Source organism: Hyperoodon ampullatus (assembly GCF_949752795.1).
Source record: "Hyperoodon ampullatus genome assembly, chromosome: 4".
Classification (NCBI taxonomy): domain Eukaryota; kingdom Metazoa; phylum Chordata; class Mammalia; order Artiodactyla; family Ziphiidae; genus Hyperoodon; species Hyperoodon ampullatus.
In genome coordinates this window covers 120,101,747-120,123,760 of record NC_136917.1, presented here as the reverse complement: position 1 = coordinate 120,123,760, position 22,014 = coordinate 120,101,747, and the positions used below count along the sequence as shown (strand labels likewise).

General features: G+C 40.9%; 1 protein-coding gene across 2 annotated transcripts in view; it reads left to right on the top strand.

Moving 5' to 3' along the window:
* Positions 1–9,942: 9,942 nt before the first annotated feature.
* NAIP (NLR family apoptosis inhibitory protein) overlaps positions 9,943–22,014 on the top strand; it is a gene marked incomplete at both ends in the record, with an annotated part of 29,191 nt that continues 17,119 nt past the window's right edge. Inside the window, 6 exons of one of the 2 annotated variants that reach the window (XM_079701799.1) lie at positions 9,943–10,513; positions 12,265–12,364; positions 16,407–16,488; positions 17,595–17,646; positions 19,807–19,926; positions 21,776–21,875. In XM_079701799.1, coding sequence (XP_079557925.1) covers positions 9,943–10,513; positions 12,265–12,364; positions 16,407–16,488; positions 17,595–17,646; positions 19,807–19,926; positions 21,776–21,875 — 1,025 coding nt within the window. The remainder of the gene's footprint in view (positions 10,514–12,264; positions 12,365–16,406; positions 16,489–17,594; positions 17,647–19,806; positions 19,927–21,775; positions 21,876–22,014) is intronic. The other variant, XM_079701800.1, reaches the window with a different exon arrangement.

Genomic DNA, 22,014 nt, shown 5'->3' with positions numbered 1-22,014 from the left:
TACTCTATTTTTATTCTTTTAGAGGTTATTCTAGAAATTACAGTACACGTAATTACTTAACTTGGGTCCTCTAGAAAGTAGAACCTCAGGCAAAGGTGAAAGTATTGTTGCTTTATTTGGGAGATGCAGATCTAGGGAAGTATGGGTAAGGAAAAAAAGGGAAAGTGAGATGAGGAAAAACACTATGTTATCACAGTGGCCAGGCTTGATGACAAACTGTGAAGAGTCATAGGAGTCTCCCAGCAAGTGTGTTCACTTAGAGTTTGGGACTTCTCCAGAAGGTTTATAAAGAGAAGCTGCCCCTCTGCACAGTCTGTCGAAGGGAGGAGGGGAGGGTAATGCAGTTTCCTAACTTCCTCCATTTCCCACTAGCCAAGGCTTGCCACACAGGGCTGTGTCATCTGGTCTTTTGGTAACTGCTAAGGGAGCCAGCTGTCAGGCTCAATGGTGTGGCGTTGCAGCCAACTCTGGAAGGTCAGATAGGCTTGGTGTAGTTCAGTTTGGACTCCAGCCCGCTCAGGAAGCTGGGCAAAGGCAGCAGCAGTGCAGAGGAGGAGGCGGGCAGCACCTTGGAAAGAAGGGCGTGGCCAAGAGAATCTGAGGAAGCGCTGCTTCCAGTACTCCTTCATAACATCAAAACCTAAAGTTAACTTGTACCTTTACCCTCCCCACGGATAACACATTTAACCTCACTTTCCTCCTTCCTCACTTATTTATTATTATTTTTGTACATTTAATTCTTTTGGTGTTTCACTAGACATTTATATTTGTTTTAATAAGTTAGTATTTATTAAGATTTAATCACATATTTACCACTTTCATGGCTCTTGATTTATTCTTACATCTCAGATATGTTGAGGATCATTTTCCTTCGACCTGAAGTACATTCTTCAGAATATACTAGTGTTCAGAATATATAGTATGCTACGTGTTATGTAAGGAAGAAGGAAAAATAAGAATATATATTTGTCTTAGCAAAAAGAAACGGTGGAAAACAATAGAGAAAGTCGATGAAACCAGAAGTTGGTTCAACCAGTTGACAAATATTTTGCTAAGTTGACCAAGAGAAAAAAAAAGAAGACTCAAATTACTAAGATCGAGTGAAAGAGGAGACATCACTATGGACCTTACAAAACTAAAGATTGTAGGGGAATACTACAAACAGATGGGGAAAAGAGTGAATTTTAATGGATATAGAGTTTCTTCTTGGAGTGATGAAAATGTTCTAAGATTGACTGTGGTGATGGCTGTTCAACTCTGAACATACTAAAAACCACTGAATTATACACTTTGAATAAGTTAAGTTACATGGTACGTGAAGTATATCTCAAGAAAGCTGTCTTTTAAAAAATGAGGGAATTCTCTAGCGGTCCAGTGGTTAAGACTCTGCGCTTCCATTGCAGGGGGTACGGGTTCGATCCCTGGTCAGGGAACTAAGATCCCACAAGCTGCACCACGTGGCCGAAAAAAAAAAAATTTTTTTTAAATAAAAAGAAACACTGGAAGAATACATAGGGAACTAATAAAAATGGTTGACTGGGGTGGTGGTGTAGCACAGTGGAGAGTAAGAATTATTTTTAAATATTTTTATATAGTTAAAAATTTTAAGCCCTGTAAATGAATTAAATATTCAAAAATAATAAAACTTATGGAATCCAGGGAAGTTGTGGTGAGGGAGATGAAAGTAATGTAGCTAATGTTAGCTGTTAGTTGAGGGCCTGAAAGCAATCATGTTCGTCAAATAAGGTAATAGGTATGGAACTGGAGGTTGGAGGGGAACTGTAATAAAATTTCTTTTTCATTTATTTGGGTCATAGTGCAAATAATACATTTCCACCTACAAGTGGCAATATGTGCACTGTTTCTGTTTGTTGTGACCTTGTTTGCCCTTGAGAATAACTACAAGGTGAAGATTGCAGTACTATCTGGAGGCTGAAGAAGAGGGATAAGTAGATTAAAAGCATGTAAGTCCTGTATTTAAGAAGCACAGGTGACCCACTGTATATCTGAGTACATGCCATAATCAAAACACTAATGTATGTTGAAACAATGCGGGAACAACAGGGCTTCTGCTGCTCGGAATGGCAGTAGGGAAGAAGAACTGTAAACATTTTGTAAGATTTCTCAATACTTTGTGAAATTCCTCATGTTTGTGGTCCTGTGTTCAGCTGTCTGTATCTCTGTAATGATCGGCAAATTTATAACATGAAATAATTTCTTGAGTGGTGAGAAAGAAAGGGTACAACCAGCCCTTGGGAAGTGGGGCGGTAGAATCCCATGATCTTTAGTAGGTGATAGAGTTTAGGCGAAAGGGCAAGAAGTTTGAGTCCCTGAGGCCTATAGTAAGGAAGAAAAGGACACAGGAGATTGTCATGCTTCTGGGGAGTAGCCTCTGGAGTGTCCTGATACCCCTTTTGGGTCCAGTTCTATAAGAAAAGAGTCATTATTTTCTTTACACATTTTCTGATTCTCTTCTTGGGAGACTGATGGCATCCTTATGGGATTTAAATTCTTGATTTCACGTGACTAAACTGTTATTTGAGTCACACCTCAGGCCAGAGCCCTGGAAGTAATGCACAGTTTGTTCATTTATTCATTCATTCACTCAACAAGCCTTGTACACCTGCTGTCTGTCTGATGAGACCCTAGCCGTCAGGGTATAGACACCAAGAAGAAGACACAAACCCTAACCTTGTGGCTCTGTGACCCTCCCAGTCTAAGAGGCAGACCTTTAAAGACGTCAGCTTGGGGACTTCCCTGGCGGTCCAGTGGTTAAGACTCTGCCCTTCCACTGCAGGGGCCATGGGTTCGATTCCTGGTTGGGGCACTAAGATCCCACATGCCGCGTGGTGCGGCTAAAAAATACAAATTAAAAAATTAATTAATTTAAAAAAAAGAAGTGTGAAAGTGCTAATGATAAACCAAGTGCCTGGGAATGCAGAAGAGGGGCTGTAAAATGGGCTCAGATGCAAATTCAGATGCCTGAGGGGACCAGGCAGGTAATGCAAATACTTGAATAGGGGCCAGGTAAATGCAAAGTGGTAGCATCTGGAAAGCACTGGTTCCATGTAAAGGAGGCAGCCTCTAGATGCTGGGCTCAGGTAGAAGAGAGATGTCGATTGTACACCTTTCTTTGTACCTTTTGAATTTTATACATGTGCATTTGTTACCTAGTCCAAAAGAAAAACGTTTCTTTTGGAGGTAATTATTACTCAGCCACAGCCTATTTTTTCTTTCTGGGAATGTAGTTTCCCTTGGGCAGTATATTTTGATATTTAAACAGAAACTGAAAAACTGGATTTTTAAGTGAATTCTTCTAAGTTTTAAATGTTGACGTCTAATTTTTTAAAACCACACGGGCTAAATAAAACTTGCTTGCAGGCCGCCAGTTAACGCACTTCGGCCTGGCCAGTCTCTTCTCTGTCCCTTATTAGGGCAGAGAATCTTTTAACTTTTAGGTGTTAGGCTTTTCTGAGATATACTCGTTTTAGGGGATAATTCAATTTGGATTTTAGGTATTTAGAATCGATTCTTTAGAGGAAGAGGGAACTTTTAAGGATCTCTGGAATTGGTGATTCTAAGGGTGGTGTCTGGATCAGTAGCATCAGCAGCATCACCGGGAACCTGTTAGAAATGCATATTCTTGGGCCCCATCACAGGCCTATTGAATCAGACTCTGGGAGTAGGCCTAGCAATCTGTGTTTTAACAAGTCCTCCAGGTGACTGTGATAAATGCTAAAGTAGGAGAACCACTGCCTCTAATCATATTACAGAGATACATAGATAACTTAAAAATAGGTTCCTGGTCATAGAATTCTTCTGAACTTAAAAAAAAAATTAACTCCAGTAGCTTTACAGAAACCAAATCGCAAACCTGGAATTGATTTTTCATTTCTTTAGATTCTCCTTAAGAAATTATTTGTATTAGAATTTTCTTTCTTTCTTTTTTTTTTTTCAGTACACGGGCCTCTCACTGTTGTGGCCTCTCCCATTGCGGAGCACAGGCTCCGGATGCACAGGCTCAGCGGCCATGGCTCACGGGCCCAGCCGCTCCGTGGCATGTGGGAGCCTCCTGGACCGGGGCACGAACCCGTGTCCCCTGCATCGGCAGGCAGACTCTCAACCACTGCGCCACCAGGGAAGCCCCTCAAAATATTCAGATAATACAAATATCTACTTAGAAAATTCAAGAGGATTTACAATCATATATTAAAAGTAGACCAGGGACTTCCCTGGTGGTGCAGTGATTGAGAATCCCCTGCCAATGTAGGGGACACGGGTTCGAGCCCTGCCAGGAGGATCCCACATGCCGTAGAGCAACTGAGCCCATGCACCACAACTACTGAGCCCGCGTGCCTAGAGCCTGTGCTCCGCAACAACAGAAGCCACCGCAATGAGAAGCATGCGCACCACAACGAAGAGTAGGCACTGCTCGTCACGCAGCAACGAAGACACAATGCAGCCAAAAATAAAGAAATAAAATACATTTATATTTTAAAAAGTAGATCAGAAAGAGTCCTATACATCATCAATAAACATTTAGAAAATAGAATAGTAAAAAAAAAAAAAATTCACAACGGCAACAAAATCTACAGGGTGCTACAATAACTGTATGTGCATTGGACACAGATGTACCTAACATTATAGATGAAAAGTAAGGTTGATTGGGCAAAATTTTGCAGGCAGAACAGTCAGCAGTGCAGAGAGGTTCCCCTGACCTCTGAACTTCCTGTAAAAAGAATTGCTGGTCTAGGAGCAGCTGGATGTATTGGGGAAAGTGTTTCAAAAAAACACTGTCCTTGTTATATGTGTTAATTCAAAAGTTAGGAGGGGTCAGCTATTTAACAATGATTGCTTCTTGGCTGGGTAAAGGGCCCTGTTGGACCAGAGCTTGGCTAGAGGAGTTCACATGCCGATGAGGCTGGTAACAGCTTGAAGACTTGCTAACTCAGCAATTGGCTAAACTACCAAAATGGAGAGAGCATGAGCTTTCTGGGACACCTGGGTTTGCCTTTCCTTAATATCTAGCCTTTATGGCAGCCAAACACAGTTGTTAAAAGTGCAGACTCTGTTGCCAGACTGTCTGGTTAATCTGAACCCCTTTGTGCCTGGGTTTTCTCATCTGTAAATTGTAGGAAATAAAAATAGCTACTTCATTTGGACTGTTAAAGGGATTAAATGGACATATCTAAGGTTTTTAGAACTGTGCCTGGCAAGTAGTAGGCTCTAAGCAAATTTTAGTTATTATTGGTAATAATTACACAATATTATTGAAATGATTTTTAAAACTATAAACCCAGAAAAATTAAGAAAGCAGGAGGGGACCATCAGCATACAGAATATTTTACACATTTTTGGAAGGTGGAAACTCAAATGGAATGGTAGTAACCAGTGAAACAGACCAAAGGAGCCCACAGCCTGAATACACATGTAACCCCTGGGAGACTCTGTACCTTGTACAGAGCCCTGGAGCAGCTGGGGGCCCAGAATGCCAGGTTGAAGGCAGACAGGAATGATGGGAAGGGCTGAAAATCAAGAGACTAAATTAAAGTCTCTGCATGAGACAGTTGACTCCATCCACCCCACCATCAGACTATTTAATATGCAGGTGTTATTAACACTGAGGCAAAAAATTAGTGGATTCTTCTAAAAAAATGGAATAAACTGTTTCAGCTGACTTAGAGGAGCTAGGGTGGGCCCTGGGCATCCCCAAATGAAGAATACTTCAAGAATTGGCCATTCTATGCTAAAGGAACACCCCAAGTGAGCTTTCAGCTACTAGCTCTGACTTTACAGCTAACTTGAAATCATTTTCTGAGGTGTTTCTCTGACATTGAGGGCTTCTCCAGGGTAAATCTTGGCTCCCCAATCTGTTCTCCATAGAGTAAAGGGCTTAGGTTCAGGTCACACTCATGTGGCTTTTCATCAGAATTTTTAGCCATAATTTTGATCAATCAGCTTTGAAATCGCCTTATTTTCAAACATGAATTGAAAACCAAGGATCAGTACACATTTGAGGAAAGCTGGTAATGTGAAAAAATGAACAAAAAGTAAATGGTAATTAGCATTGGAGGAAACAGATCATTCAGGAGGCAGGTGAACCTTATTTTTATTAGTACTGATAAAGATAATTTGTATATCGGGACCCACAAAATGGGGGCTGCCTCAGTGGCCCAACCCAAGTCACAAATCTAAACCCAAGTCAGCCTGCACTTACAGGAAACACCTGTCAAGGAAACCTGATATAAACCAATCACAATCCCCCAACTCAGCTTTACCTAGTTTGCCTGACCCTAGAAAACAGGACCTGCTAGACCTATAATGAATCTCTGACCTCTTAGCCGATCATGCCTCTTCTCTATAAAACCCACTCTTTCCCCCCATCCCTCTGGAGCAGCGCTGTGAGACACTGTGCTCCCCCCAGTCTATGGATTGCTTTCCCTTGACTAAAGGACAACAAACTCATTATTAAGTTGTTTTAATGTTGTCATTTGACAGTATAGGAGAGGTTCATTAAAGATTGCGTTGGCTAAAAAAATCAGATCTTGTGAAAATAAGAAACAGACAACAAGAAAGAGCTGTGGGAAATTGAAAATATAATTGTTGAACTTAATAATTACTGTTGGTGGGACTTCCCTGGTGGTCCGGTAGTTAAGACTCCACGCTCCCAATGCAGGGTGTCCAGGTTCCATCCATGGTCAGGAAACTAGATCCTGCGTGCCGCAACTAAGATCCCGCATGCCCCAACTGAAAGATCCCGCATGCCGCAACTAAGACCCGGTGCAGCCAAATAAATAAATAAATAAATATTTTTAAAGAATTTTTATTGGAAAGTCGGAAGATAATGAAGAGGAAACCTCCCAGAAAGTAAAGCCAAAGCACGGGAGAATATGTAAGCAAAAAAAAAAGATAAGAACTTCAGTGATAAATTCCCATCTGAATAATGGGAATACCAGAAAGAGGGAAAAGAGAATAGTAGGCAGTAGGGAATTACCAAAGAAATTATAGAAGATAATTTCCCAGGGCTGATGGGAGGCCCACACGTTCAGCTTGAAACAAGTCCACTGGGTCCAATGAATGTAGAAAGACCCACACTGAGACACAATAACTTTGAAATTTTATAACCCACAGATAAAAGAGAAAACCCTAAAAGATACCAGAAAGATGGAAGCTGCCGTCAAAGAAATAAGACTTATACTAGCACCAGAAACATTAACCAATCTTAAATTATTTAGAATAAAACACTTCTGCTCTGGGACTTGGTAGGTTTTGTGAGACCTTTTGGTTCCTGACTAAGCCCTGCTGACTCAGCACCGTAGACCATTTACTTGTGATTTCTCAGAAAACTGCAACTTGTTTTGAGTTTCAGTTCCTCCAGTATGTTCTCACTGCTTCCCATTAAAAGACAAAGAGAGCATTTGTATTTACACTATGCATTCTCCTTCCATTTGACTGGGGCTCTGGATAAACCTCTAGGTAAGTAAATTACCATCTCTGGCAAAAGTGCTTTTCTTCCACACCTAAACTTATGACCCTCTTATCTCTCTTACTCTTGTTTCTCTCTTTGGAGGCAAGAGGACAGGCACTGGAGTCACACAGGTGTGGATTTAAATCCTTTGCACAACACAGCAGCATCACTGGTACTCTTAGCACTTGTAATTAATGAGCATGAAACCTGGAGAGGGCCTTGGAGATCTTCTCTCCTCCTGGAAATGGCCCGGATACCAGCAAAACTGACCACTGAACTTTGCTGTAGAAGTGCAGGATTGATTCCAGCTGGTTTGTTGCCACCCTGTGCTTATTTATCTCCAGGGAGGGCTGGAGCCATGGTGTTGTCTGTTGGCCAAACCTAAATGAAACATACTAACTAGCGATGAATATAGCCCTGTGCTAGGATCTGAGAGACCAGGGGGCAGCCTGTACCATCTTGTTTGAGACTGGTCAGGCATCCTACTTTGGGCCACGTGACTGGAGCGGCATAAAAGACCCCTTCTCAGGTGACAGTGTAGTTTCCCTGAGACCAAGGTACCTTGCACATATCTAGGTGGTTCATTACCTAAAATCAAGCATGTCCTGAACAACGGAGAAAGGGTCCTAGAAACTGGGGCTGGAGTCTGAGACCTCTCTGATGTTTGCCTGTATTTTTGTACCTTATCCTCTACCTTTATTAAATTCTGAAGTAAGTATACTGTGTAGAGGCTTGTGAGTTTTTTCAGTTATCTGACCCTGTGTACTTGCTGAAGTTGGCAGTGTGAATGGGATAATGGGAACGATTTTTTGTTTTGTTTTTTTAAATTTATTTATTATTTTTTTACTTATTTTGGCTGTACCGGGTCTTAGTTGCAGCATGCGGGATCCTTTTTTTTTTTTTAAGTTGTGGCATGCGGACTTAGTTGGAGCATGCATGAGGGATCTAGTTCCCCGAACAGGGATGGAACTTGGGCCCCCTGCATTGGGAGCACGGAGTCTCACCCACTGGACCACCAGGAAAGTTCCGGGAACAGTTTTTGACTTAATTTAAATTCTGGCTCCGGCTTTGTTTAGGAGAAGAAAAGATGAAAAGTGGGAGAAAGACGTAGAACCACTGATGCCAGGTTGGCTGCTGAGGCCATCCTGGTTTGAATTTGCCCTAGTACTATAATTATTCATGGGAAGAAAAGCACAGCAATGGAATTTTTTTTTTGCTATTTTTTAAAATTTATTGAAGTATAGTTGATTCACAGTGTTTCAGGTGTACAGCACAGTGATTCAGTTATATATATCTTTTTTTAAAGATTCTTTTCCCATTATAGGTTATTACAAGATATTGAATATAGTTTCCTGTGCTATATAGTAGATTCTTGTTGTTTATCTATTTTATATGTAGTAGTGGGTATCTGTTAATCCCAAATTCCCAATTTATCCCTCCCCCGCCCCCAGCAATGGAATTTAAAGGTGATAGACCCAGAGCCAGAAGAAGCAGCTAAATGGGTTAAAACAGAAATATGGACAGAGGGGAAGTCAGCCAAGAATAGTGAGGCAAATAAGGAAGGCCTCAGCAGCCAGCCTGGCATTCCTGGTTCTAAATCTCTTTCCCACTTTTCATGGTTTGGGCTGTTTTGGCAAAAATGAAAGTACTAAGAAAGAGCCCTAGGCTGCCAAGTCCACCAAGCTTTGGCCGGTTCCTTCTGTAAAAGGAAGGAACATGATACCAGAGGGAGAATTGGGCAGATATTTCTTTTGTTTGGAATGTGACCCTCATCTGATATCCACTAAAGGGACTCTATGGGAGAGGGCATGATGAGACAACTGAAATGAAGGAGCTCTTCAGTCAAAAAGCCAAGTAACCTTGTGGACTGATAGAGCTTCCTGAGGAACCATTGCTGAAATGTACTGAACATATTAGTGACAGAGGAGCTCTTTTCCTTGCATTAGGTACTGCCGAATGAAGGGCATGCTTGGGCTTAATCAAGATCTTCAATTAGCTGCAACTTTTGCAGAAATGTGGGTAGATGGGCAAATTCTAAATCAGCTGAGCTGGATTAAGGCGGGGCACATAAAGCAAAGCTGGTAGAGTGGAAATATCCAACTCCACCTGTAGGTATTAAATGGAATACCTTGTTGATTCTTGAAATGTTGAGAATGCAAGCACGCATCTTTGAACTTGTTATATGATGATATGGGTATTCCCTATTTTATGCCTTTAACTTAAGTGACAATTGATGCTGTGATAAGGGGGCCTCCAACTGTTTGGACTCCATAGGTGACCTTACTGTTGAGGGCAGGATAGAGGTCTGCTGTCACAGACCTACTAGCATATTTGCTCTGAATTGGGCTAAATGATGAGCAGAAGATCAATGTTATTCAGAAGAAAAAACAGAAAGAATAAAGGGTTGAAACAAACCTCAGGACTAGTAAACCAGGTGGCGATGTTCATGAACATTTTCTTCCCCTTTTCAGAAAATGGCCACCCAGGAGAAAGCCCCTGACGAGAGGATTTCCCAGACTGATTATGCTTTGCTCCCGGAGCTGTCTGGTCTTCTAGGCATAGATATGCTTCAATATGTAAAGGGAATAGAAGAAGAGGAGCAGAAAGAACGAGAAAAAATGCAAAAAGGCTTTAATTCCCAAATGCGTAGTGAAGCAAAAAGGTTAAAGTCATTTGTGACCTATGAGGCCTACAGTGCATGGACACCCCAGGAGATGGCAGAGGCTGGGTTTTATTTCACTGGCATAAAATCTGGGATTCAGTGCTTCTGCTGTAACTTAATCCTCTTTGGTACCAGCCTCCAGAGACTCCCCATGGAAGACCATAAGAAGTTCCATCCGGATTGTGAGTTCCTTTTGGGCAAAGATGTTGGTAACATTGCCAAGTATGATATAAGAGTAAAGAATCCAGAGAACAAGTTGAGGAGGGACGACAAAGCAAGATACCAAGAAGAGAAGGCCAGACTCAAATCCTACAAGAAATGGCCATTTTATGCCCAAGGGACAGCCCCAAGGGAGCTCTCAGCTGCTGGCTTTGTCTTTACAGGTAGTTTGAAGTCATTTTCTGAAATATTTTGCTGGAATTAAGTTTAGGTTCCATATTTCAGTTGCAATATTTTGTAAATCTTTCCTTACTTGGTCAATGTGTTATATTAGGTATAAGGTCTCTTTTATTAAAATTCAACTTCAGTAATTTCACTTTAGCTTTATTTTATGTGTAGTACAACATGTCAATTTACCAAAAATATATAAAAAATAAGAAAGTGACTTTTCCTAAAATTTTGGACCTTAGACAATACTTGACTGGATTTCTAAGGCCCTGAAAATAAGCTGTGAGGTCAGCCTGACCCCAGTCTCCTTCTCACCCATCCTCCTTTTGCTGCTCTGAAATGATCTTTCTTTGATTCTTTTAATTGCAGCAGTATTGTAGGGTTTTTGTTTTTGTTTTTGTTTTAACCTTAAAGCTAACTCTAACATATAGGGCAAGTTGCATTTCAGAAAATTATACTTTGTTTGAATTATCCTAGCCACACCATAAATGTTATGACAGATCTGAGTGAGAATTGTGATAACAAAAACAGCTATCATTTACTGAGTACCTACTTGATGCTAGGCATGGATTAAGCACTAATACTAATCTGACAAACATGCCCTTTCCCCCCATTTCACAGTTGTCTTCAGTGAGGCTCAAAGAGTTTAAGAAATGTGCCTAAGGATAACCAACATGGACCTACTGTATAGCACAGGGAACTCTGCTCAATGTTATGTGGCAGGCTGGATGGGAGGGGAATTGGGGGGACAATGGATACATGCATATGTATGGCTGAGTAATTTTACTGTGCACCTGAAACTATCACAACATTGTTAATCGGCTATATTCTAATATAAAATAAAAAGTTAAAAAAAAGAAACAAAATATTTCAATTCATCTCAGGTACACTGCATAGTGCTTGGCACACAGTGTATGTTAGATATATGAAATGTTAATTGTTACTATTGTTAATTAATAGCAGAAGCTGAAGAAATTCACCTTGATGGTGCTACCCAAGTTGGACCCAAGAAGAAAATTTAAGAGATTTCTGGTATAGAATTCCCCAGATGTCACAGTGTGCTTATCACTTATTTCTTCAAGATGTTATAGTTAATGTCCTAATTGACATAGAGACTGAAGCAGAGTAAAACGCAGAAAAAACGGATCTTTCTGTCGTGTTCAAAAAAGTTGGAGTCTTTAGTTTGATTGTAATTTGCCTACCAGTTTGTGTACCATTTACATCTCAAAATGCCTTAAACCTCAAGTAAGTTTCCTTCTTAGTTTTGAAAGCTAGTGAGTTGATCCCTTTGTAGTTCCCCTAAAAACAGTTGTCAGAAAAGAAAAATATACTTGTCAAATACAAATGTCAAATGTGAAGAAAAAAAAAAAGAAATGTGCCTAAGTTTCCACTGAAATTTCATAGCAAAGCTACAACTTAGGTCTTCTAACTGCACTTTACTTCATGAGTGCAGGGGATTCCTCTGCTTCCCCACTACTTCAGTGGGCATACTGAGTCCAACAGCTTAGAGTTCTGTGTGTGCCACATCTGAGAGGTGGGGTCCCAGGCTTCGGAAATGGTCACTTAGGGCAGTGGGGCTGTGGATGAGGATTCAGCCAGATGAGAGTGTGAGTGGGCAGATGGGATGGAGCGTGTCTCATTCATGCACAGAGCAGTCAACTTCTGGAGACACCCCTTCTGGACCATCCCATAGTGCTGTTGCCGGACAACAGCATCTTCCTTCAACAGTGTCTTCCTTCATATGCAGGTAAACGTGACACTGTACAGTGCTTTTCCTGTGGTGGCTGTTTAGGAAATTGGGAAGATGATGATGATCCCTGGAAGGAACATGCCAAGTGGTTCCCCAAGTAAGTAGATAAATATTTTTTGCTTGTAATTTTTTTTTAAGACAAAACAAAACTAAAGGCAAGAGTCACCTTCCCAGAGTAGAACCTTCAGTTTTGATCATTCTCTCTCCTAAACTGGAACACTCCAGGATTTATTCAAGCAAGAAAGCCCTGATGATATCGTGAAAATTTTTAATTATATAATTTCAAAATAGTTTCTTACTGTTTTATTATCCAAAATACTAAGATATGTTTTGCCAAGTATAAGTTTCAGGATCTGCCTTAATAAACATGAATAATTTGCATAGGGGTGATGTAAAATGGTACATAAAGGAAGTTGGAAAGTAAGGCAATGTTTAAAACATTATTATAAATGGTTTCATGCACTGCTGAATATATACCAAATGAAAACGTTGTATTTCAAAAACTCAGTAAGAGTTTTGATTATTACAACGGTCTTGAGTTCTCTGCTTAGAAAATGAAGTGCTTTTAAAAATTATTTCTAATGCTATGTTTACTAGTATTTTCTACATGACTCTGTATCTACCAAATACAGATTCATTCCTTTAACAATTTTTAAAACTTTCATTTTGGAAAATTTCATATACAAGTAGAGAGGACACTTATCAACACATGGCCAAATCATATTTCATCCATCTCTCACCCACTCCTTTCCCAGAAATAAAAATAACCCAATTATTTTAAAGCAAATCCAGATATCATATAATATCACTTGTTGATATTTTAGTATATAACTCTAAAATATAAAAATATTTTAAAGAAACTTAACCACAGTATCATTCTGTCTTCTAAAGAGGATTAACAGTAATTCCTCAATAACATCAAATATCTGAGACAGTGTTCAAATGTCCACATCCCCCCACCTCACTTTCTCTTTGCCATTGGTTGATTTGAATCAGGATCCAAACAAGGTCCATACATTACATTTAGTTGATATATCTCAAGATTTTTAATTTACAGATTTCCTCCTCCCTGACTTTTTCTTGTCACTTACTCATGAAAGGAGCCATGTAGTCTGTCCTGTAAAATTGCCTACACTCTATGTTTGGCTGAATGTTTCTGTGGTGTCATTTAACATGTTTCTCTACTTCCTGTATTTCCTATAATCTAGTAATTGGATCTAGCAGTGTGCTTCGGCTCATAGTTCATTTCTTTAACATATTTGTCATACACCTACCACATACAAAGAAGTTTCTGGTTGGATCGTAGGTCAACCACAAAACAACTGGGCTGTTTTAGGTTTATAAGTCATCTTTCACATGGACAGCCATGCTCACAAAAATGGAAGTATGTCTGATATGTTAAGTGAAAAAAGCAGTATGCAAAATAATGTGTAGTATAAGCCTTTAAAATCATTCAACCTATATATGGACTTGTTTGAAATATATATAGAGAAAGTTAAGAAAATATACAGACCAAACAATCAAACTCTTGAGGTTTGGGTTTGTCAGGAGATGAGGTGGAGGGGGATTTTCATATTTTATTTTGTTCACTTCTATCTTGTTTAAATTCTGGGAAACAAATGTGTATTTCTTTTATGGTTGAAAAGAAAGTGAGGGGGTGGGAGGGAGGAAGGGTACAAAGGAGAGAAGGAAGAGGGAGAGAGAGAGAGATGGAGAGGGAGATTGGAAAGGGAGGGGCGCTCTTCCTGACAAGCAGATGAGACAGTTATAGGGATACAGGAAGCCAGATGGTTAAATACTTTGAATGTCATTCTGGTTCCTTGACTAATCAAGAATAGACACCCAGCCAATCATACTGAGTGTTGGCAGTGAACCACATGGGTGTGTACCAAGTGAATATCAGCCCTGGCTCTTGGGCACCTGTCGTAGCTGTAGCCTCAGCCAATGCTTCACTTATTCTCATGGCCACAATGCTTAGTGTCACTGGATTATACACTGGACAACTCCCAGCAGCACCATTCACATCAACCATCATGTGATGGTCTAACACCAACAAGAGCTGCACATCCTGTCTCGGGTGGCCCCAGTACACCCTCTCTGACGCAGGACTGAGGGAAAGGTGAGAAGCATAGGGAGAAGATGTGAGTCCAGCACTCAGCTCCAGAGGTGGAAGGAGCTAAGGTCTGCTGCTATCAATACAAAGGGCAGGGCAGAGCGCGGAGGCTCGCAGATACACAGAGCCGGCCACTTGTTGACCCCCATTACTGACCCTCTGAGTCTCGTGTGTAAAAATGAAAATGATAATCCATAATTGGTAGGGTTGTTATAAGGGTGATAAGTAAAGTATATGGAGCAAATGCCTTGTAAAAACTCTCGTGTATTCCATGACCGTTTCACTTTCCACCTGTTTGTCAACATGAGCATATGCTTAGCCAATACATTTCAGAGCTGGAATTAGAACTAAGAATTCCCCAGTTTCTTGTTGGTTGTGCTCTAACCTTAGCTGTTTGGGCATCAATTTTGGCTTTGTTTGCTGCTTTTATAAACTATGGACACAATGTCTGAGTCTACTCCTACTCATTAAAATGTAGTACTCAGTGTACTAAATAATTGTAAATAAATAAAATAAGCTGATCTTTATTGTATTTTTTAAACATATATATATATTTGTAATTTATTTGTTATTTATTTTATTTTTGGCTGTGTTGGGTCTTCATTGCAGTACATGGGCTTCTCACTGCAGTGGCTTCTCTTGCTGCAGAGCACGGGCTCTAGAGTGCAGACTCATTAGTTGTAGCTCGCAGGCTCTAGAGCACAGGCTTCAGTAGTTGTGGCACATGGGCTCAGTAGTTGTGGCTTGTGGGCTTAGTTGCTCCGTGGCATGTGGGATCTTTGTGGATCAGGGTTCGAACCTGTGTTCCCTGCATTGGCAGGTGGATTCTTAACCACTGCGCCACCAGGGAAGCCCTTTGTTGTATTTTTTTAAAGAAGTAGTGTCTATCGAGCACCTTCTCAATCCACACTAAGCATGTGGGGAGGACCCCGTCCGTCATGTGCTATGTGGATTGTGTACGAATTTGGGTTGCGTACAGGTTTGGGGCACTCCTCGGAAGGATCTGTACATCTAAAACCTGGGGACCTTAGCTACCCAGAGTGGTGGCCCTGGAACAATATATGACTCACCTACTGGAGTTCACGTTCTCATGTCTGTACAAGAGAGCTGTGGCAAGACTGATCACTTCCCGTTAGTGGCAGAACTGGGACTAACATTCTGGCCTCCTGACTCTCAGCCCTCAGTTACTATAACATCACTAGAAAGGAACCTTGAATTTGAATGAGAGAGATTTTTTTAAAGTTACCTTAAAAATTGCTTCTGGTTTTTTTTTTTTTGCGGTACATGGGCCTCTCACTGTTGTGGCCTCTCCCATTGCAGAGCACAGGCTCTGGATGCGCAGGCTCAGTGGCCATGGCTCACGGGCCCAGCCACTCCACGTCATGTGGGATCTTCCCGGACCGGGGCATGAGCCTGTGTCCCCTGCATCAGCAGGCAGACTCTCAACCACTGTGCCACCAGGGAAGCCCTGTTTCTGTTTTGTGGAAAGGAGTGTGTTTTTAAAATGTATTCCATATGCTCTTTTAAAAAAATTCAATTTATTAATTTCCATTATATTTTTTTTACAGAGTAGTGATATATGTTTTTCAGTGGATGAAATTTATTATTGTTTGTTATCCTTACTGCCAATAATTTTTATTTAACCACAGGAAATAGATATAGTCACCGTAGTTTAATTTAATTAAAAAAAAAAAAACCCTCCAGTCTATATATTACTGTAAATCTGTCTCTTTGATTGAATTATATTTTGTTTCAAGAGAGAAGATAATCTGAAGATTTAGTTTTAAATTATTACACATGTTGTTAATGGAAATAATAATTATATGAGAATAATGATAATTATATATATAAGTTTTGGGGTAAATTTTTTGACAGTTTTATCAAAGTAAAATAAAATTGAGCAATTTAAAGCATACAATGCAGTAAGTTTTAACAAACGTCCATTGTGTCACTGCAGTTATAGAAAGATACAGGACATCTCTATTACAGTATCAGGGTAAATTTTAATTCTGTTTATTAATTATAGATGTGAATTTCTTCAAAGTAAGAAATCCTCAGAGGAAATTACCCAGTATATTCAAAGCTACAAGGGATTTGTTGGCGTCACGGTAATTTACAACAGCAAATTTTTTCTCAAGTTGGCTTTTGAGTACCTGTTATCTGAATGACAAGGGGGTGGCATCACTCTTTTGTCATGGGCTCTCCTTCTTTCTTCTTCCCTTATTTCATTCCCCTACCTCTCATTGGGCAGACTGAAGAAAAGCATGTTCTCTTGGTCAACTAGAGCCCTTAGAATTTTTTTTCAGGGCTGCCTTTTGATTGGTCTGTCTGCCTTCCTGGTAGTCTTCCCCTCTTTGACTGAGGTCACCTCCCCTAGCTTCCCTTGGTCACCCCCATCTGAGTGCCCGCATAAGACATTCAGACCACTGCACACTACCCACAGTGGGCCTCAGAGCTGGTTACTTTATGCTCTATCGGGAAGGCTTCCCTAGTGACAGGTGATGGGAAAATCCAGCTTAAATTGCTTATGCAAAAAAAGCAAATTTATTGGCTAACACGACTCAGATGAGAACCCTGCAGAAAACATGGCCTGAAAGTGGGGGAGGAGTGTTTCTTCAGATAGCAATCTGGGTGCAATTTTCAGAGAAGAATCAGTTACTCAATACCTAACTACCCTTCTGAATCCAGTTCCCTTCCTACATCTCATACTTCTCATTAGTCAAAGGACCTCTGTGATATCTTGTTGTAACTTAGCTTTTGAGTTGTATCTCTGGAAAAACTGACCCGGAGATGGCTTCCTGTTGAGTATAAATAAACATTCACAGTTTTTTTTTCTTCCCTTTACACTGCATAAAAAATTACATCATTAATAGAAATAATAATTAAAGGAATAATTCTCTAACAACACTGCCACTCAATCCAATGAAACTCTTCACTTGGGGGCAGGGTTGGAGGAGGGAGTTCTTTTAATTTTTATTCATAGATAGTTGTATGCTCCAAGTCGATAACTTGAATTTTTTTAAATTGAGGTATTGATGCACAATATTTGTTTCAGGTGTACAACACAATGATTCACAATTTTTAAAGGTTATACTCCATTTATAATTACTATAAAATATTGGATATGTTCCCTGTGCTGTACATTAGATACTTATAGCTTATTTGTTTTATACATAGTCATTTGTAGGATAACTTGAGTTTTAATTTTCTTCAGGGAGAACATTTTGTGAATTCCTGGGTCAAGAGAGATTTACCTATGGCTTCAGGTAAAGATTCAGATGTATTTCAAAAAGCTTTGCTTGTTTATTTCTTCTTTTGCTTTTTTTTTTTCAGCCTAATTTTTTTTTAACCCCTCCATTTTCCTCCTCATTTTATGGTGCTATAGTAATTTTTTAAAAAACCATTTCATTAGAGTTTCTGGTCTCCTGGAGTGACTTAGTTTTTTTAACATAAATGAGCATAGGGAAATACGTCAGGGTTGGGTCCTTGACTGAATTTCCCTTAAAACAATTAAGGTTTCTGGATAAAATGGTTTTGAAAACATTCTTAAATGGATCAGTGTCTGTTAAGAAATTAAATGTGAAATAATAGAAAATAAATATTGGTCTCTGCCCCTAGTTCCTGGCACAGAGCTCCTAAAATCCATGTAATTTCCTAAGTGATAACATCACGAGGTGCATCTCTTGTTCTAATATTGGATCTTTGACTCTGTCCCTGACACAGGGCTCCTAAAACCTTGTAAACTCCTAAGTGATAAGAACACTGGGAGCGTCTTTGGTTTCTAATGAGGTGATTCTGGGTGAGCTCCTGGATGGCTTCTTTTTTTTTTTTTTTTTTTTTTCGGTACACGGGCCTCTCACTGTTGTGGCCTCTCCCATTGCAGAGCACAGGCTCCGGATGCGCAGGCTCAGCGGCCATGGCTCACCGGCCATGGCTCACGGGCCCAGCCGCTCCGTAGCACGTGGGATACTCCCGGACCGGGGCACGAACCCGTGTCCCCTGCATCGGCAGGCGGACTCTCAACCACTGCGCCACCAGGGAAGCCCCCCTGGATGGCTTCTTGATGGGAGCTGGTCACTGGGAAGAGCAAGCCATGATTAGAAGTTTGAATTTTCAGCCCACCCCCTATTCTTCAGAGCAGGGAGAGGGGTATAAATGGAGTTAATGATCGATCATGCCTGTGTGAGGAAGCCTCCATAAAAATCCCAGTAGTACAGGTTTCCAGGAGCCTTCAGGTACATGAACACATCCACACTGGGAATGTGACACATTCCAACTCTGTGAGGATAGAAGCTCTCAGATCTCATTCTATGGGCCAGTTCATATGGCTGTTCATCTGTAGCCTTGATCATATCCTTTACTAAACAAACGTAAGTGTTTCTCTGAGTTCTGTGATCCACTCTAACAAATGAAATGGGGTAGGAGCAGTGTTATGGGATTGAGCCTTTAACCTGTATGATCTGACACTACTAAGTAGACAGTGTTGGAACAGAGTTAAATTGTAGGACACCCAGCTGGTGTTGCAGAGAATTGTTTACTGGGAGAAAACCCCCATACATCTTGTATCAAAAGTATCGTGAATGTGAGGTAGTGTGAGAGTGAAGGAGACACAGAGGAGGAAAAGACTGAGGTTTTTCCAGTACAAGTTATATTCCAGTTAAAACTCAAGTGACAGCAGGAATCCTGGGGCTAAGTAGAATAATGAAGCAAGCTTTCATCTTAAGAAATTTTGCAGTGTCTAATTTTATTAACATATTTAATAAACATAAGTTGGTTTTCAAATCCTCAAAGGGTGCAGAAGACAGGAACCAAACCCCAGGGCCAGCCCAGTGTGGAAAGTCTAATAGAAACCACCACATAGAGTGGACACCCAAAGGGCAAGAAACAAATCTGCCTGCTCTTAAGGGAGCTGCAAGGAAAATTTGCCTTTCTCAAATCTGATACTAACTTGGGGTGGAAGGGAAGCTCCTCTAGCTTTTTTTTGGGGTTTTTTTGTGGTACGCGGGCCTCTCACTGCTGTGGCCTCTCCCGTTGCGGAGCTCAGGCTCCAGACACCCAGGCTCAGCGGCCATGGCTCACGGGCCCAGCCGCTCTGCGGCATGTGGGATCCTCCCGGACCAGGGCACAAACCCGTGTCCCCTGCATCTGCAGGCGGACTCCCAACCACTAGAAAATATTTTATTATAAAAAAATTTGAATCTATACAGAAATAAGACCATAGTAAATCCCCACCATGCATCCACCACTCTGCTTCAACATGTGGTCAGTCTGGCCTTGCCTGTTTCTTCTTTTCTAATCCCCTCCTTCAATTATATTGAAGCAAATGCCAAACATATCATTCTGTCCGTAAATATGAAAGGATAACTCAAACACTGATACTTGCAATATCAAAGCTTGCTGGTCTCACCATACGCTTTTTATTCAAGTGTGTTACAATGGCAGCATCTTTGCTAATGAAGAACTCCGACTGGACTCTTTCAAGAACTGGCCCCAGGCATCCCCTGTGGGAGCTGCAGCTCTGGCCAAAGCAGGTTTTTTCTACATAGGTGAGTCAGCAGTTTGCCCCATGCTCTTGCCTTGCTGCCCATTTAAACCCCACATACACTTCATGATCCTGGGCTCGTATTTAACTAAGCTCAACAATCCCTACTTCTTTTCATTATTCCTTTTTCTTTTAAAAAAATATTTATTTATTTATTCAGGCTGCGCCGGGTCTTAGTTGCAGCGCATGGGATCTTCATTGTGGTGTGCAGGATCTTTCTTTTTAGTTGCGTCAGGTGGGCTCCCTAGTTGCGGCATGTGGACTTCTTAGTTGTGGCATGTGAACTCTTAGTTGTGGCATGCGTGTGGGACCTAGTTCCCCTACCAGGGATTGAACCCGGGCCCCCTGCATTGGGAGCGCCGAGTCTTACCCACTGGACTGCCAGGGAATTCCCTCATTATTCCTTATATATTCCTTTTCCTTTCTGTGTCAGATGGCCATATCTACCTATAAGAGGAGCTGGGACATTTAACTTTTTTTCTGGGTAGCAATGTGCCCAGCTGAAAATTGGAGTTTCTGTTACTATGGAAGAATGAGAGATAACTAGGAGTGTGGATAGCGGTTTTTGCCACACACTCCTTGGAAGAGAAAGTAAGGAAATTCCTTTTAATGATTCTTAAGCATGTAGAATCTTCCATCAGTTCATAGTATTCTCTCTTGAGCTGCTGGTCATCAGGGAGTTCCACTCTGTAATGCACAAAGAGCGGGCAGGTTCCCCTCAGCTAAACCTCTGCCTGAGGTACAATAAGGTGAAAGGATATTGTGTCCTTCCTGGGAACCTTGCTGGCCTTCTTCAGACCAAACACACATGCTAAGTTACAGTGGAGGTCCGTGTGGACCTTTTACAGAGGGGTCAAGTCAAGAATACCACAGAGCAGTACAGAGTAGGGGAATGTAGTGTTCACTCGAACTGACATGTCCCATTGGTACAAAAAATCTTAATGCCTCACAGGCTTAAGCATTTGGAAAGGCGGTGCTCCACCCTTTCTTCCTGCTCTCTCCATTCTGTCTTCCTCTTGCCAGCCTTCCTCTAGGACCCTCTGTCCAGTGTCCTCACCCTCTTCCTTTTGAACCTCCTCCTCTCCCCACAAATCCTAGGCATCTCACCCTTTTGGGGTCTTGCAAGCTCTAGGACCTCCTATTTTTATCCAGACACAAAGGGAGGTTTTCCTCTGCTCTGGCTTTACAATGCCTACAGGAGTCCAAGAAAAGAAGGAAGATGATGGATGCTCCATTTCTAGTTCAATCTTTTGGTAGATCCAAATGCTAATTTCCTTCCAAAGAAATAGAGTCTCACATGAAGACTTGATCCTACTTCTAGTGGAATAAACCTAGCAATAATGTAGTAAGAGGCATTTGATTCTTCATGAACTTACTTACATGAGAGTTGCTATATTTGCTCATATATATTTTCCTGAGCTCCAAATATTTTCTTTCTGATTTATTCATTAAATAAATAACTTACTGAGTGCCTAGTAAGTCCTAGGCACTCTTCTAGGTCCATGAGATTCATTAGGGAGCAAAACAGGAAAAAATCTCTTCCTTCATGGAACTTCAATTCCACATTCTGATTTGCAAATCTCTTGCTCCATAGAATGAAGAGGGGACAGGATAAGGGTGTTAATCAGTGCATGGTACATAGGAACATTGAATGTTACTTGTTCATGACCCCATTGGTGAGAGAAGAGTCCTAAATAGAATATTTCCTCACTGGTGACCCGACTTGTGACTTTGTCACAAAATCTGATTGGAAGTGCAAGTAGGGTTTTGCTAATAAAGGCCTGGTAGTTATTATGTGTGTCACTCGACAAATACACTGGCCAGTGGCACTGATCAAATTTCCTTACTTCTAGGTAAAAGCGACACCGTCCAGTGTTTTTCCTGTGGAGGATGTTTGTATAAGTTGGAGGAAGGTGATGACCCATTAGAAGAACACACCAAATATTTTCCCAAGTGAGTAGAATGAATGTTTAGTGTCTATGAATCTGGATGTATTGATACTTTAGCAATTTTCCCCTCGTTTTATATTCTGATTAAGACTTTGCCCACCTCTCTGATTCTTACGATGAAGGATGAGTCTTTCTCTCTTTCA